At 53.5% G+C, this 16,119-nt stretch overlaps 1 protein-coding gene across 1 annotated transcript; it reads left to right on the forward strand.

The window, feature by feature from the left end:
* Positions 1–1,230: 1,230 nt before the first annotated feature.
* DDRGK1 (DDRGK domain containing 1) lies at positions 1,231–14,314 on the forward strand. Its single transcript, XM_033185823.1, has 9 exons — positions 1,231–1,404; positions 2,522–2,725; positions 5,114–5,226; positions 5,466–5,567; positions 9,295–9,417; positions 9,780–9,818; positions 12,843–12,899; positions 13,437–13,485; positions 13,856–14,314. The coding sequence occupies exons 1-9, from the start codon at positions 1,314–1,316 to the stop codon at positions 14,020–14,022; spliced, it is 945 nt and encodes a 314-aa protein (XP_033041714.1). The 5' UTR covers positions 1,231–1,313; the 3' UTR covers positions 14,023–14,314.
* The last annotated feature ends 1,805 nt before the right edge of the window (positions 14,315–16,119 follow it).

A 16,119-nucleotide genomic window follows, 5' to 3' on the forward strand; every position in this document is an offset into this window, starting at 1 on the left:
CTCAGCCTCCCAAAGTGCTAGAATTACAGGCGAGAGTCACCTCGCCTGGCCCATATTTTTTCAAACCCCTTTCTCACTGTTGTTCAATGGTCCTGAATTTATTTTTATTTTTATTTATTTTATTTTTTATTTTTCTGAGATGGGGTCTCACTCTATCACCCAGGCTGGAGTGCAGTGGCATGATCATGGCTCACTGCAGCCTCGACCTCCCTGGGCTCAGGTGATCTTCCCACCTCATCCTCCCAAGTAGCTGGAATTACAGGTGCATGCCACCACACCTGGCTAATTTTTGTATTTTGTTTTATAGAGACAGGGTTTCATCATGTTGCCCAGGCTGGTCTTCAACTCCTAGGCTCAAGGGATCCCCCAACCTAGACTTCCCAAAGTATTGGGTTAACAGACGAGCCTCTGTGTCTGGCTCCTGAAATTTTTACTACTGTTATCATGCATACAAAAAGCTTCATAAATTCCAGTACTGCCCTCCCCTCCCCTTCCGGAAGGAAGGAAGGAAGGAAGGAAGGAAGGAAGGAAGGAAGGAAGGAAGGAAGGAAGGAGGGAGGGAGGGAGGGAGGGAGGGAGGAGGGAGGGAGGGAGGAAGGAAGAAAAAGAAATTCAATGTCACAGATATAGCTAAAGCTCAGGGCTTAACCCCAACCCGCTTCCCTCCTCCTATAGGCAATCGCTGTCCTGAAGTTGGTATGCATCAGTCCCAAGCCTCTTCGTACTTTTTCCAAGGTTGTTTCCATAAACACTATGTGGGATTTTAAATCACTAAAATTTAGTGATTTTAAAACAGAGTCCGGGCGCGGTGGCTCACGCCTGTAATCCCAGCACTTTGGGAGGCCAAGGTGGGTGGATGACAAGGTCAGGAGTTCGAGACCAGTCTGGCCAAATGGTGAAACCGCATCTCTACTAAAAATACAAAAATTAACCAGGCGTGGTGGCGGGCGCCTGTAGTCCCAGCTACTCGGGAGGCTGAGGCAGGAGAATCGCTTGAACCCGGGAGGTGGAGGTTGCAGTGAGCCAAGATTGCGCCACCGCACTCCAGCCGGGGCCACAGAGACTCCGTTTCAAAAAAAACATACATAGATGTTTTCTACTGGACATACCATCTGCAATAATTTCCTCTTAACATTATGAGTTTTTTTACGCCCCCCAAACTCATTTTAATGTTTTACATTAAAGCCTCTCTGTGAAGTGCGGCTGGGCGGGGCTCCGAATAGTGGGCGGAGTCTAGACTGGGGCATGGGGGCGGGGCCTAGGAGATTCCGGCCTTAGGGTGGACGCAGTTGTTCTGCACAGAGGGCCTCGTCATGGTGGCGCCCGTGTGGTACTTGGTAGCGGCGGCTCTGCTAGTCGGCTTTATCCTCTTCCTGACTCGCAGCCGGGGCCGGGCGGCATCAGGTAGGAGATGCCGCTGCGCCAGGGCTGGTGGTACCGGGTTTTCTGGCCTGAGCCTTTGTGGACCGTCGCGCCGCGGCTCCTGCGCGTGCGCATCTGGGCGGGCGGGGCGCATGCGCATCCATGCGCGCGCGTCGTGGGCCCGCTGGGACGTCCGTAGTGCCCTGCCTGGAACCTGTGGCCGCGCTGCTACCCCTTTCTCTCGACCCCAAGCCAGAGTCTGGCCTCATCCCTCTCTTCATTCCCGGGAACTCCATACCTCCAAAGGCCTCAGGCCCTGGCCGGCGCCCACTCCCATCCGTCACCGTCTGGGCCCTTTTCCTCTGCGCCTGTTAAGGTGGCTGCAGGGGTTTCCCATTCCTCCCAGCCTGGCTCCAGAGCAGGTGCCAGGAAGGGGGCATCTGAATGTTTTCTGCCTGCCCCCTACGAGCTGGAGAAGGGCGAGACGGCTCCAGGAAACTCCTGAAGCTCTATCCTTTCCCGCCAAAGAGAGCGCCCACGCTCCCTCCCTAATCTGCTCCCCGATCAAAAGGCCATGTCATTCGCCAGGACACAGAACAGATACACCCATCCTCCCTCTTTCCCCCCATTTCTGGTCAGCGGGCGGGTTTGTGTGTCTTCCTGCTCCCTGGGCCCACAAGCTGCCTCTGAGCACCTGCGCGCTCCCAGGTGCGGGAGGACCACGCTAAGGAAAGGCGGAGAGCTAGTGGGTCTTCCAGGGGGAGGCTCGGCTACCGCCGGGAAGTGAACTCTCTGGTTGGGGAGCCAGATAAAACCACAGGTGGTGTTAGGCGAGAAATCAATGGATTCCTGCAGGGGGTACTCAATGAGAGCTGGGGACATCAGGATAGGGGACTCCTGACAGGCCAGCTGGAAAGGTGGAGCTGGGAGAGGAGAGAAGAGTATTCATACAGGCCCAAGGGAAGGGCTGAGCCACTGCCTGGGACCAAGCTGTGGGCCTGGTGGAAAAGGCCTTGCCAGTCAGACTGAGAAGTCGGTCCTTTGTGCTGTGGGCAGCAGACTACTGAGCAGAGGAGGTGAGGCTTCCAGGCTGTCGCTCCTCCTGCCATGGGCCGGGCTGGGCTTCCAGGCAGCATTGTCATTTCTGTCTTCCCTACAGCCAGCCAAGAGTCACTGCACAATGAGGAGCTGGCAGGAGCAGGCCGGGTGGCCCAGCCTGGGCCCCTGCAACCTGAGGAGCCGAGAGCTGAAGGCAGGCCTCGGCGCCGGAGGGACCTGGGCAGCCGCCTACAGGCCCAGCGTCGAGCCCAGCGGGTGGCCTGGGCAGAAGCAGATGAGAATGAGCAGGAAGCTGTCATCCTAGGTGAGAGGAGCCTAGCCTGGTGGGGAGAGGGTCTGGGTTGGAGGGGGAGATAAAGGGGCCCCCAAAACTAAGTGGGGGAGTAGGGTATGAAGCCTCAGGGTAGGAGGGACGTCTGGGAGCCACACGGTAGAGTAGGGGGAGACTTGGGACCTGGCATTTGTTCCACTGGGTCAACCCCCTCTTCCTTCATCTTGGCTCTCAGTGTCCAAGCAGAGGGCAAGGGTCTTCAGATTGATTCAGAATGTTCCTCAATTCACCCCTTCTATCCTCGCACCCTTCCTGTTATGGGCACACTCATTCCCTGAGGATTTCACCCTAGAGGCAGAGTGTCTGGAGTGGGGTCACCCACAACCCCAGGAAAACAGTTTAAAGATGGAGACATTCTGTTGACACAGAGGTCTCCATATCCCTGCTTCCGGGAGACCAGGAGAGCACTCACGATTGTCTTCTCCAGTTTTGGACAGCTGGCTTGAGCCTGAGGAGGGGGCATCTGGGTCTTTCTCAGAAACTGGGGGCATTTGAGGCTTTTGCCTTGTACCCTTGGGGATTATCCCTTTAGCTCACAAAGAGGCCCTTACTTTGCCTACCTTTTGGCTCAGACTTGGGTTCAGAGACCCTTGCTGCACAGGCGTCAGTGAGTCTTTAACTTGCAGCTGGCCCTGAGGTGGTCATGGTGTTGGGACTGTCTTTTCAGCCAGGCTTTGGTGGGCAAAGGGATAATCCTAGCCAGGGACTAAGCCCAGAATCCTCAGCAAGTCCTGACTGTGGTGAGGAGGATTTCAGATTTGAGGCAGGATAAATTTCCCCATAGGACTTCCCTTCTCTGGGGGTTTGGCACCAGGGACAGAAACCAGAGAACTCTGGAGTTCATTAGCCAGGATATTTAAGGTACATTAGGTGGGACCAGTATTCAAAGATAAAAAAACTCTTCTTGGCCGGGCGCGGTGGCTCAAGCCTGTAATCCCAGCACTTTGGGAGGCCAAGACGGGCGGATCATGAGGTCAGGAGATCGAGACCATCCTGGCTAACATGGTGAAACCCTATCTCTACTAAAAAATACAAAAAATTAGCCGGGCGAGGTGACAGGCGCCTGTAGTCCCAGCTACTCGGGAGGCTGAGGCAGGAGAATGGCGTAAACCCGGGAGGCGGAGCTTGCAGTGAGCCGAGATCCGGCCACTGCGCTCCAGCCTGGGCGACAGAGCGAGACTCTGTCTCAAAAAAAAAAAACCCTTCTTGGGCCAGGCGCAGTGGCTCATCCCTGTAATCCCAGCCGAGACAGGCGGATCACGAGGTCAGGAGATCGAGACCATCCTGGCTAACACAGTGAAACCCCATCTCTACCAAAAATGCAAAAAAAAAAAATTAGCCGAGCGTGGTGGCGGGTGCTTGTAGTCCCAGCTACTCAGGAGACTGAGGCAGGAGAATGGTGTGAACCCGGGAGGTGGAGCTTGCAGTGAGCCGAGATCGCGCCGCTGCACTCCAGCCTAGGTGACAGAGCGAGACACTGTCTCAAAAAAAACAAAAACAAAAACAAACCAAAGAAACAAACAAACAAAAACCCTCTCTGCTAATGCCTCCCCCATGCTGTATTCTGGCTCATCAGCCACAGTACCTTAAATATCCAGGCAGCCCTATCTGCGACCCCGAGACACTTGCATATTTTAACCTGATACCTCCCTTTTTATGACTGTGCAATATCTAAAGTTCTCATCTTTTTTTTTTTTTTTTGGGACAGAGTCTCGCTCTGTCACCCTGGCTGGAGTGCAGTAGCGTGATCTCGGCTCACTGCAAGGTCCGTCTCCCGGGTTCACGCCATTCTCCTGCGTCAGCCTCCCGAGTACCTGGGACTACAGGCGCCCGCCACCATGCCTGGCTAATTTTTTGTGTTTTTAGTAGAGACGGGGTTTCACCGTGTTATCCAGGATGGTGTCAATCTCCTGACCTCGTGATCCGCCCGTCTCAGCCTCCCAAAGTGCTGGGATGACAGGCGTGAGCCACCGCGCCCGGCCCTGTTTTTGTATTTTTGATAGAGATGGAGTTTCACCACGATTGCCAGGATGGTCTCCATCTCCTGACCTCGTGATCCACCTGCCTCGACCTCCCAAAGTGCTGGGATGACAGGCGTGAGCCACCGCGCCCGGCCCAAAGTTCTCATCTTTTCCCTTGCCCTGTGGGCCCCTCACCATTCTTCCATCCCTACATATTCATGCACCCGCACACACACATGCGCTTATGGCAGATGCCTCTGGAGGGCAGAGCTGGGTTAGTGACATTTGCAGATGGGTGGAAGGGGACCCCCCCATTAGGAGAGGGACGAGGGATTGGGGATCCATCATCGTCAGTCCTCTCTGGTCAGAACCTGAACTGTCTTTCTTTGACCATACCCAGCCCAGGAGGAAGAAGACATCGAGAAGTCAGCGGAAACTCACGTGTCAGGGAAAATTGGAGCTAAGAAACTGCGGAAGCTGGAGGAGAAACAAGCGCGAAAGGCCCAGCGTGAGGCAAGCCAGAGGGATGGGATGCAGCTCTGGGAAGTGGGAAAGGGCCCTGCCTTCCTTTTCCCCTAAGGCAGACTCAGGGCTCCTTGCCTGCTGGGCTGGTGCTTGCTGCTTCCCTGACTCTGTCTCCTGCCGCCTGGGTCTGTGCCCTGGCCCAGGCATTGCCTTCCCTAGTCTGTCTGGGAGGTGGGCACACTCTAGCTGGGGGTGAGGGATGTGCCCCTATGAAGACCTCTCTCCAGGCAGAGGAGGCTGAACGTGAGGAGCGGAAACGACTCGAGTCCCAGCGCGAAGCTGAGTGGAAGAAGGAGGAGGAGCGGCTTCGCCTAGAGGAGGAGCAGAAGGTGAGGCCAGCCCCGACCCTGACTTCTTTCCCTTGACCAGGCAGCCTTGCTTCTTATGCAGCTCCTTGGCACCTCCAACATAGAAGGTGGGCCATAGATCTGGCACAAGGGCAGGTTCTGGTTTATTTGGTCCCTAGGTTCCAGCACAGCTTGGAAAAGCAGCTGCTGAAAAGCAGAGCCTGGAGTGAGGATTCTTGTGCACATGACTATTGAACTTTCAGAGAGCATGTGAGGAACGCGAGGCGGGCAGGGCAGCTGGGCAAAGAAAGTCAGGAGAGGAGGAAAAGATGGCAGAGAGGTGATGGGAGTCTGGATGCTGAAGGCCTTGAGGCCGTTAAAGATCATTGTAAGAGATGGTGGCTGCATTGAGGGCCTGGCATAGAGGAGGTGCTCAGGGAATGGGGACCACTGCAGTAAAGGTGACTAATGAACATTTGTTTGCCAGATGCTTCCTTTGTTCTGAGAACCAGGTTTCCAAAAAAGGGAACAGCATAAAAACGTCGGGTAAGGCCGGGCGCGGTGGCTCAAGCCTGTAATCCCAGCACTGTGGGAGGCCGAGACGGGCGAATCACGAGGTCAGGAGATCGAGACCATCCTGGCGAACACGGTGAAACCCCGTCTCTACTAAAAAATACAAAAAAAAAACTAGCCGGGCGAGGTGGCGGGCGCCTGTAGTCCCAGCTACTCGGGAGGCTGAGGCAGGAGAATGGCGGAGAAGCTCGGGAGGCGGAGCTTGCAGTGAGCTGAGATCCGGCCACTGCACTCCAGCCCGGGCGACAGAGCAAGACTCCGTCTCAAAAAAAAAAAAAAAAAACGTCGGGTACGTAGGGTTAGAGCCAGGGCTGCCCTAGCTGGGAAGACCTGTGACCTCTGACTGGTCTGTTGTCCCAGGATCCTGGATGTGGGTGCTGTGGCTGATAAGCCAGAATACAGCATGGGGGAGGAATTAGCAGAGAGGGTGTTTTCCTTTCTGAATATTTGTCCCACTTAATGTACCTTAAATATTCTGGCTCTTCTCCCCTATAACCAGTTTCCCTTATCCTTAACATCTTACCTCACTTTAATACATTCCTCACAACTAATATTGACACATTATTAGTAACTCTAACATTATTCAGATTTTTGTTTATTGATTGATTAGGGCAAGTCTTGCTCTATTGCCCAGGCTGGAGTGCAGTGGCACGATCTTGGCTCACTGCAACCTCTGACTTCCAGGCTCAAGCAATCCTCCCACCTTGGATCCCCCTCCTCACGAGTATCTGGGACTATAGGTGTGCACCACCATGCCTGGCTAATTTTGTGTGTGTGTGTGTGGAGATTGGGTTTCACCGTGTTTCCCAGACTGCTTTTGAACTCCTAGACTCAAGCAATCCTCTTCCCTTGGCCTCCCAAAGTGCTGGGATTACAGGTGTGAGCCACTGTGCCCAGCCTTAACAATTTTGAGGAGTCCTGGGCAAGTAGTTTGTAGAAGGTCCCTTAATTTGAGTTTGGTTGTTTTTCTCATGGTTAGACTGGGGTTGTGGATCTGACTGAAGAAGACAATAAGTGAAGTTCCATCTTCAATGCAACATACTAAGCACGCAGGTTATCCCCTTCACTTATCCCTAATGTTGTTAACCTTGGTCGCCTGGCTGCGGTTTTGTTTGCCAGCTTTCTCCACTGTAATGTGACTGCTTTTTTCCCCTCTTCCCATATTTCTTTGGAAAGAAGTCACTGTGCACAGCCCACACTTAAAGGTTGGGGAGTTGGAGTTCTTACATAAATTATTTGGAAATCTCTTACAGGAGATATGTCTCTTCTTCCCTATTCATTACATATTAATGCAGACTTTTTTTTTTTTCCTGAGATGGAGTCTCACTCTGTCACCCAGGCTACAGTGCAATGGCTAAATCTGGGCTCACTGCAACGTCTGCTTCCCAGGTTCAAGCGATTCTCCTGTCTCAGCCTCCTGAGTAGCTGGGATTACAGGCACCTGCCACCACACCCAGCTAATGTTTGTATTTTTAGTAGAGACGGGGTTTCACCATGTTGGCCAGGATTGTCTTGAACTCCTGACTTCAGGTGATCCGCCCGCCTCAGCCTCCCAAAGTGTTGGGATTACCAGCATAAGCCACCGTGCCTGACCAGCCATTTTTTTATATCTGTATAGACTCATGAGTATTTATTTTGTACTTTATGTTGTAATCCAGTAACATGTTATTTATTAATTTATTTTATTTTACTTTATTTTATTTATTTTTTTTGAGACGGAGTCTTGCTCTGTCGCCCAGGCTGGAGTGCAGTGGTGCGATCTCAGCCCACTGGAAGCTCCGCCTCCCAGGTTCACGCCATTCTCCTTCCTCAGCCTCCCGATTAGCTGGGACTACAGGCACCCGCCATGCCTGGCTAATTTTTTTGTATTTTTAGTAGAGATGAGGTTTCACCATGTTAGCCAGGATGGTCCGGATCTCCTGACCTTGTGATCCGCCCGCCTCAGGCTCCGAAAGTGTTGGGATTAGAGGCGTGAGCCACAGCGCCCGGCAACATGTTATTTATTGTGTTGTTCAGATTGTTCCAGCTTTGACCACTGGGAGCCATTTCATTTGGCTCCTGTGTACCTTTAACACACACTCGTCGTTTTGTTTTTTGAGTACTTAGTTTCTGGCACTGCAAGATGCCCCAGACTCATCTTGTATATTACTTGCCCCAGCTTTAGCTTTCCGTTTGAAGAAAATTTTTCTGAGTGCTCTGGAAAATGTGTTGGGTTGAGGGAGGCTGTTGTACCAGGCGGTAGTGGTGATGGAGCAACATAGACAGACCGGGGAGTTTCCTGGAAGTTCGAGAAAGAACTGGTCAATAGGACCTCATTTCTGACCAGTTGGCTGTGTTGATTCACCGAGCCAGGGACCCCGGAGGAGGTCTAAGCAAGAAGAGTAGGTCCTAGGGTCTGTCTGCTGCCTGTGAGATGGCCCAGTAGGTGTGTCACATGGACCATTGTGTGTTTGGGAGAAGAGATTCGGGTGGGGATACAAGTGTGGTAGTCACTGGCAAGGAAGGGGTTGATGCTTTGGGCATGGGCGAGGTGGCCCAGAGAATGTGGAGGAGAGAGAAGAGGCAGGGCTGAATGATGAAAGAGGCGGGAAGAATGGCCCAAGGAGCAGGAGGAAATCCAGGAGAGGGTGGGATCTGGAAGCCAAGGGAGGAAAGAAGGATCACTGAGAGGACAGGCATATGAGACCTGAAGGTTGTCCCTTGAGTTTGGTGAGTGGAGGGCATGGGTCAGGAGTTGTTTCGTAGAACTGGGAACACAGAAGCCAGACTGTAGTGGGCTGACTGGGTGAGTGGGTGGTGAGGAAATGCAGGGTTCACATTTGCTCATGAGGTTTGGACATGACGGGGTATGCTTAATGAGTTACACAAGGAGAGGATGGGGCAGGTGATTGGAGGGTATTGTAGAGTGGGGTCATGGTGGGGTTTTCAACAGATTTTTGCTAAGATCCCCTGAGCATGGAGGGCTGGAGCAGGGGCTGAGCAGCATTTGTCCAGGTGATGATGCAACTGATGACAAGAGGGGCCTCGGCCCATTGTTCAGCTTGGGGGATGGAGGAATGGGGGTCTTGAAGGAGCTCTGTCTCTGAGAAAACGCTGGGCTGTATGCGCTGGTGTCCTGCAGGGGTAGCAGCAACCGGAACAGGGATGGGGTGGGCACCTGCCCCCGATTCCTGACTTTTGCCTCCTGTGTCCACAGGAGGAGGAGGAGAGGAAGGCCCGCGAGGAGCAGGCCCAGCGGGAGCATGAGGAGTACCTGAAACTGAAGGAGGCCTTTGTGGTGGAGGAGGAAGGCGTGGGAGAGACCATGACTGAGGAACAGGTGGGCGTGCTGCCCCTGGGAAGCCCCTCTCTGCTCCCATCAGTGCAGCCTGTGCCAGACCCAAGGCTAGCCACCCCATCCCAGATGCTCCTGGCCAGGCAGTGAGAGGTGGGTGGGTGTCAGTACCAGCAGGGTTTAGCGGCCAGAGGCCTTGTCCTCAGCAGAGGCTGGTGCCTCCGAAACCCTTACCCTGGAAGGCTCTGCTGCTTGTGTAGGCAAGTGGTACATGCAGGTGGTCGGGCGGGCCCAAGGCAGGCTGCAGGCAGGTGGCCCTCAAGTGAGCAGGTGGTGCTTGGGTGGATGGGTACAGAACCCTGTGGCCTTGCTAGGGGGTGCTCATCCTGATTTCTCTGCTTCTCTAGTCCCAGAGCTTCCTGACAGAGTTCATCAACTACATCAAGGTAAGCAGCCATGGAACAGAGCCTGAATGTCAGCTTCCTGCCTGGTGTGTGCCGGTTGGATGCCTCCAGCGGGGGCTGCAGGCAGTGCATTCAGGCTCATGCAAGAGTGGGCAGGGGGTCCTAGAGGGGCAGAGCTGCAGGGTCCTGGCCAGGAGCATTTCTCCCCGCTCCGACCCCGAAGGTGGAGAAGGACCTGGGTCTGTGTGGGAGGTGCAAGCCTTTGATCACTTCCTCACACTCAGTTTGACAGTTTCCCTGCTCTTCAGACCCCACGCTCAGTGAGTCAGTGTGTTTTCAAGTCTCTTCACATGTGTTTTCTGTCAGTTCTGTCACACTGAGGCTCCGCTGAGTTGAAACAAGCATCCTCTGCCACGTGCTCCTGACTGGGAACTTGGGTCTTTCAGAGGAAACAGGATGGTGTTTCCTTTGGAGTCTAGGGTGGGGTGGCAGTGTGTCCCCTTCTGTCTGCAGCCACTGCGCAGGCCGCCTCGATGCTGCTCCAGGTTGCATAAGCACATCCTACTTTGCTTTGCTGCTAAGCAACTTCTCTCCCACGAAGGATGCCATGAGGGGAGAGGTTTTCAAGTGCAACTCAGAGGTGCAGAGGCGGCTGAGGGAAGGAGTGCAGAGGGAGCGGGGGCGGTGGTGGGGGTGCTACTAGGGGCTGCCAAGGACCCAGGGCTTGCATAATCCTCCCGCCACCTCTCCTGAAAGAGAGCAGGGTTTAGACACCTGCCAGCAGTGAGGGACTGGGCTCATAGCCTTGAGTCTGGGGTTCCTAAGTGGGGGAAATGCTGGCAGCTTTGACAGGGTCCTGTCTGCTCAGGCTGTGTGCACTCCCCTCTCATGGAGCCCTTTCTCTACCCTGGCACACTTGATTAGGGGCTGCGACCAGGCAGAATATCTCTCACACTTGCCTGCTGCTGTTTGGAACTTGTCCCCGCCTACCCAGTAGGCAGTAAGATGGTCCTGAAGCCCCTTCCCTGGAAGCCTTCCCAGGTGGAATTAGAGGAGGGGGTCAGCTTCAGCATCTCCCTTTACTCTGCAGAAACCAGAAGAAAGGTCCCCAGTTCTTGCCCTCACTTTTGGTGGCTCCCTGGAGGTACCATTCTCTGGGAGTTCTCCAAACTCTTTTGGAGCTTAGAAGTTTTTCCAGCTTGTCTGGGCACAGTGGCTTACGCCTGCAATCCCAGCACTTTGGGAGGCCTAGGCGGGCGGATCACTTGAGGTTAGGAGTTTGAGACTAGCCTGGGCAACATGTTGAAACCCCATCTCTGCTAAAAATACAAAAATTAGCCAGGCATGGTGGTGCACACCTGTAGTCCCAGCTACTCAGGAGGCTGAGGCAGGAGAATCACTTGAACCCAGGAGGTGGAGATTGCAGTGAGGCAAGATGGTGCCACTGCACTCCAGCCTAGGCAACAGAGTGAAACTCCATCTCAAAAAAAAAAAAAAAAAAAAAAAGTTTTTCCAGCCTGTGCTAGCTAATTCTTCTAGAGCTGCTATCTTGCAAAGAAAAGGAGGACTTCTGAAATTCAGTCTGTCTGCTCTCCTCCTTGCTCCAAAGGGATGGGCCTTTTTGCCTTAAGATTTCAGAACTGGAGGAACATGCCTGCACCCAGCATTGTTTATGAGAGGTGTAGGGTTCACTCGGTCTTTTTCCATTCTCCTGTCTGACCATGGCTGGGCTCAGGTGATCTTCCCGCCTCCCGAGTAGCTGAGACTGCAGTTGTGTGCCTCCACACCTAGCTTGTTTTATCAAACGTGTTTTGGCCCCAGCAGCACCTCAGCCCAGGTCATTGGGGAGCACCTGGGGTGACTTCATGTTCTTGCACCACACTGTCACTGAGAGCCCACTGCCTGATCCCTGTTTTGTAGGTAGAGGCCAGCTGACCATGTCACCTTGTCCTTGCCCATCCTGGCCCAACTGCCTCTCGCTTGCCTTCCTGCTTGCAAATACAGCTTGGCATTTCAAACAAGTCACATGCTATCTGCAGTCAGGGAGGTGTCACCATATCAGTCCTCCCCCAGCTCATTTGAGGTAGAGGATTCATAGAAATGCAAAAGAACTGCCTTTTCTCAAGTCTTGTGCTGTCTGTTGGGGTAGTGGGGGCAGGTGCCTGTGTGGACACAGCAGTGGACCCTTCGCCGCACCCTTGGGAGCTCAGGTTTCTACTGAGGATGTGGGGAAGCACTTGGAGCGTGGAACACGGCTGTGCTGGAAAGCACTCAGCGGTGTTAGTGACAGTGATTTGAAGGGTGGGCTCAGTGCCTCAGATGGTATGAAGAGGATGGATAAAAAGTGCAGGTGTGTCAGGTTGTGGGGGACCAGGCCAGTGGGGCGGCAAGCAAAGGCAAGGCAGGAGTGGGTCCCCACGGCCTCTACTGAGAGACCTTGGCTTGCTCGGGCCTTTATCTCCTTCTTGTCCATGTACTCACCTGTCTCACCAGCCAGACTGCGAGCTCCAGGGCGGGGGCTATGGCTTGTTCAGCATGTGTCCCTCATACCTTTTCAGGGCCTTGTTCTAGTAAGTCCTCAGCAAACATAAGTCCTGGTGACAGTTATTTAAAATAGCTTTTGGTGACTCTCACCGCCTCCTTCCTCCCTATGGTGCGTCCCCTTCAACTTGTCCATGATGTTAAAAAGAGATGGCTGGATGCAGAGGATGGTGGCAGCTGTGCTCTGATTCCACTCATGCGTGTCTCAGAGTCCAGGACAGGGCCCGTGAGGCAGGTGGTTGTTTTGAGTAGATTCCTTCCTTGCAAGAAGGGGAATGAGAGGGTTTATGATTGTGCGGGTCTCTGTCAATGGGTGGTTGTGAGAGAGAGAGAGAGGGAGTGTGTGTGTATGTGTGTGTGTGTGTGTGTATGTGTATGTCAGGGGAGCAAGGCTGTCCCACAGGAGTGTGTACAGTGTTTATCCAGCCACCCAGATCAGATCAGAATGCGAACCTGGAGGGTGCCCATGCCTAGGGGGATTTGCCCAAGCTCAACCTCTCTCTCTTTTCCTCTTTCTTTTTGTAGCAGTCCAAGGTTGTGCTCTTGGAAGACCTGGCTTCCCAGGTGGGCCTGCGTACTCAGGTAAGCCCTGGAACGTGGCCTGCTGTGTGCAGTGTGGCCAGGGGTCTGTGTGACTAGCAGAGAGGACCTGCCCTAAAGACAGAGTCTTGATGCACCCTCTACCCTGTCCCCAACCAAGAGTGAGTAGTGCACAGAAGTCTCCTGGCACCCTAGGAATCCTGCATTTTTAATGGATGGAAGAACAGGCAGGAAACAAAAAAAAAAAATCCAAACCCCATCACTCTGCCAGCCCCTGTGACCAAAGCAGCCCAAATCAGTTACCTTGACAACTCTCTTGCACAGACTGCACCAGCCTTTGTTGCAAACATTACCACTGCCCTGCTTCTAACAGGAGAGATCCTCTTTTGGGGGTCTTGCAGGGCCCAAGACCAGAGCCCCTTCTACCCAGGGCCCTTCCAAAGGCAAAGCACAGAGTCACATTTAGGGGCTGGCATGAGAGGGACATAAAGAGATTTGGCTGTAGTGGGAGGGAGGTTTCAGTGCTTTTTCTGGGGACATTGGTGCCTATCTCTACTCTGAGAATTGTTCTCCTCATAGGACACCATAAATCGCATCCAGGACCTGCTGGCTGAGGGGACTATAACAGGTGAGAGGATAAGAGCCAATCACTGCAGACCTGGCCTTGGAGAGTGTCTAGCCACAGGGGCTGCAGGGATGTGCTGCAGAGGCAGGATGACCACCCAAGATCAGGGGAGGGGTATGCAACGAGGGGCTTTGAGTAGTTGGATGCAGTTACAAGGAGGACGTGCCAGGGCCTGGAGATGGTGGCAGTGGGAGAGGACAGACAGGGCAGCCTGATTCGACTCTCTTAGCAGGACTGGATGCAGCCAGGAAAGGCCAGGCAGGCAGGAGGCCTGAAGGGCCCTGAGCCAGCTGTGAAGGAGTAGGTGGGCATTCTCAGGCCAGATGGGGAATGCCCACGAGACCTCAGCCCCACAACCTGCATGTCCCCACAGGTGTGATTGACGACCGGGGCAAGTTCATCTACATAACCCCAGAGGAATTGGCCGCCGTGGCCAACTTCATCCGACAGCGGGGCCGGGTGTCCATCGCCGAGCTTGCCCAAGCCAGCAACTCCCTCATCGCCTGGGGCCGGGAGCCCCCTGCCCAAGCCCCAGCCTGACCCTAGTCCTTCCCTCTTGGACTCAGAGTTGGTGTGGCCTACCTGGCTGTACATCTTCATCCCTCCCCACCATCCTGGGGAAGTGACAGAGTGTGGCCAGGCAGTTATAGATTAAAGGCCTGTGAGTACTGCTGAGCTTGGTGTGACTTGGTGTGGCTTGGTGTGGCAGAAGGCCTGGCCTGGGATCCTAGATGAGCACGTGAAATTTAGGCCTCAGAATGTATCTGAGAGGTGGGGAGGGTCCCTTGGAAGCTGGTGAAGTCCTATTCTTATTATGAATCCATTCATTCAAGAAAATAGCCTGTTGCACATTTACTCTGTTCCTTTGTGCCCTGTAAGCCCTGCTCCCAAGACCTAGATAAGGTCTTTCTCTTCTTCTGCCCCCACTCAAATTAGAAGTGGGGAACCTCGGCTGGGCGTGGTGGCTCAAGCCTGTAATTCCAGCACTTTGGGAGGCCAAGACAGGTGGATCACGAGGTCAGGAGATCGAGACCATCCTGGCTAACACCGTGAAACCCCGTCTCTACTAAAAAATACAAAAAACTAGCCGGGCGAGGTGGCGGGCGCCTGTAGTCCCAGCTACTCGGGAGGCTGAGGCAGGAGAATGGCGTAAACCCGGGAGGCGGAGCTTGCAGTGAGCTGAGATCCGGCCACTGCACTCCAGCCTGGGCGATAGAGCGAGACTCCGTCTCAAAAAAAAAAAAAAAAAAAAAAAAGAAGTGGGGAACCTCTTGGGCCACATCTCTGTTAACTGGGAAAGGGAGGTCTCATGGGTGTTTTTTTAACAGATTAGGAGCCCTAAGTAGGGCTGAGAGCCAGTGGGGAGAAGAATTAATGAGAAGCATCAAGGATAGCGTCCTAGGGAGCATCAGCCTTTAAGAGGGAGGGTGGGGGGTCAGTGAAGGAGAGAGCCATTTGCAGGGCAGGTAGAAGGAAGGAGAGGACCTGCTTGAGGTGGCTATAATTGTGCAGCAGAGGGACAGTGCTCATATGGGAAATCACATGAATTCAACTCTACATCCTTGACAAAAAGTTTAAATGGTGTGGGTGATTCCACCCACTGGTGGATGTGAGAACCATATGCTCAGGAGTGGGTGGGATGGGAGGGAGGTGTGTACCTCCTGGAGGGTCAGTCACTCTGGTTCCTGTGGGCTGTTCATGGCATGAGCATCCTGCTGTGCTGAGGGTGAGGCACATGTTTAAATGTGTATTTATGCAAAGTGATCCCTAACATAAGCCCCCTACTTCCTCTGGTGCCTGGTGGAGGAGGCAGCTTGCTGTTCTGGCCTAGGAGGAAACTCTCCCTGGATGGCGATGGGGAAACAGTGTGTCAGGTTCCAGGGAAGAGCCTTCCTTAGGAGTTGCCAAGGGTGTTTTTGACTTACTGGGTGCCATAAGTGTTGACTGTAGAACCCAAATTCCAAGAAAGGTATGACTGTGCTACTTCCATCAGCAACGGGTACTTGTCATCACCTGGAGCGTGAAGGGCCACATGCATTGTTTGGAAGGCCATCTGGAGCCTACATTCTAGTAGGGGAGGGAAGAAACAGATGTAGCCAACCACAGTATGGGGTGGAAACTTAAAATTACAAAGGAAAAAAAAGAAGAGATGACTTTCAGTTAGATCACTGGTCCTTAGCCTGGTTGCTTATTAGATTCACCTAGGGAGATTTTAGTAGTCTCATGCCAACCCTATTGCACCTGGGACCAGTTAAATCAGACTCTCTGAGGGTGCAGTCAGGGAGCATCAGTAGGAGATTCCAATGTGCAGCCAAAGTTGAGAGCTAGAGAACAGATGGGGGTGGGGTGGAGAGGCAGGCCAAGAAGTTGCAAGTAATTCAAATCTCCATTGGAAGGGGCTTCTCACAGAGCAAGGCGGCAGCTCCAAGGCTCTCTAGTCCTTTCCCTCAGCCATCCTCTGCCACTGCCATGCAGATAGCAAGATGGCCAAGGCAGCCCCTGCCCCAGCATCCCATGCTTAGGACAGTACCCAAAGGCCAGGAGTGGAAAAAGGCACGTTCCTTCCTCACATCCTGGAAGCACCCAGATATTCTTCATGTCCCATGGGCTTAGTGTGGAAAAAAAAAACTTATGATC

Source organism: Trachypithecus francoisi, unplaced genomic scaffold (assembly GCF_009764315.1).
Source record: "Trachypithecus francoisi isolate TF-2019V2 unplaced genomic scaffold, Tfra_2.0 Lachesis_group21, whole genome shotgun sequence".
NCBI classification, from domain to species: domain Eukaryota; kingdom Metazoa; phylum Chordata; class Mammalia; order Primates; family Cercopithecidae; genus Trachypithecus; species Trachypithecus francoisi.

Excerpts from the sequence above, each read along its gene's own strand:
- DDRGK1 (XM_033185823.1), top strand. The coding sequence starts at position 1,314 with ATGGTGGCGCCCGTGTGGTACTTGGTAGCGGCGGCTCTGCTAGTCGGC. Across the intron at positions 1,405-2,521 it reads CCGGGGCCGGGCGGCATCAG|CCAGCCAAGAGTCACTGCAC; the intron begins GTAGGAGATGCC and ends TCTTCCCTACAG. Across the intron at positions 9,418-9,779 it reads AGACCATGACTGAGGAACAG|TCCCAGAGCTTCCTGACAGA; the intron begins GTGGGCGTGCTG and ends CTGCTTCTCTAG.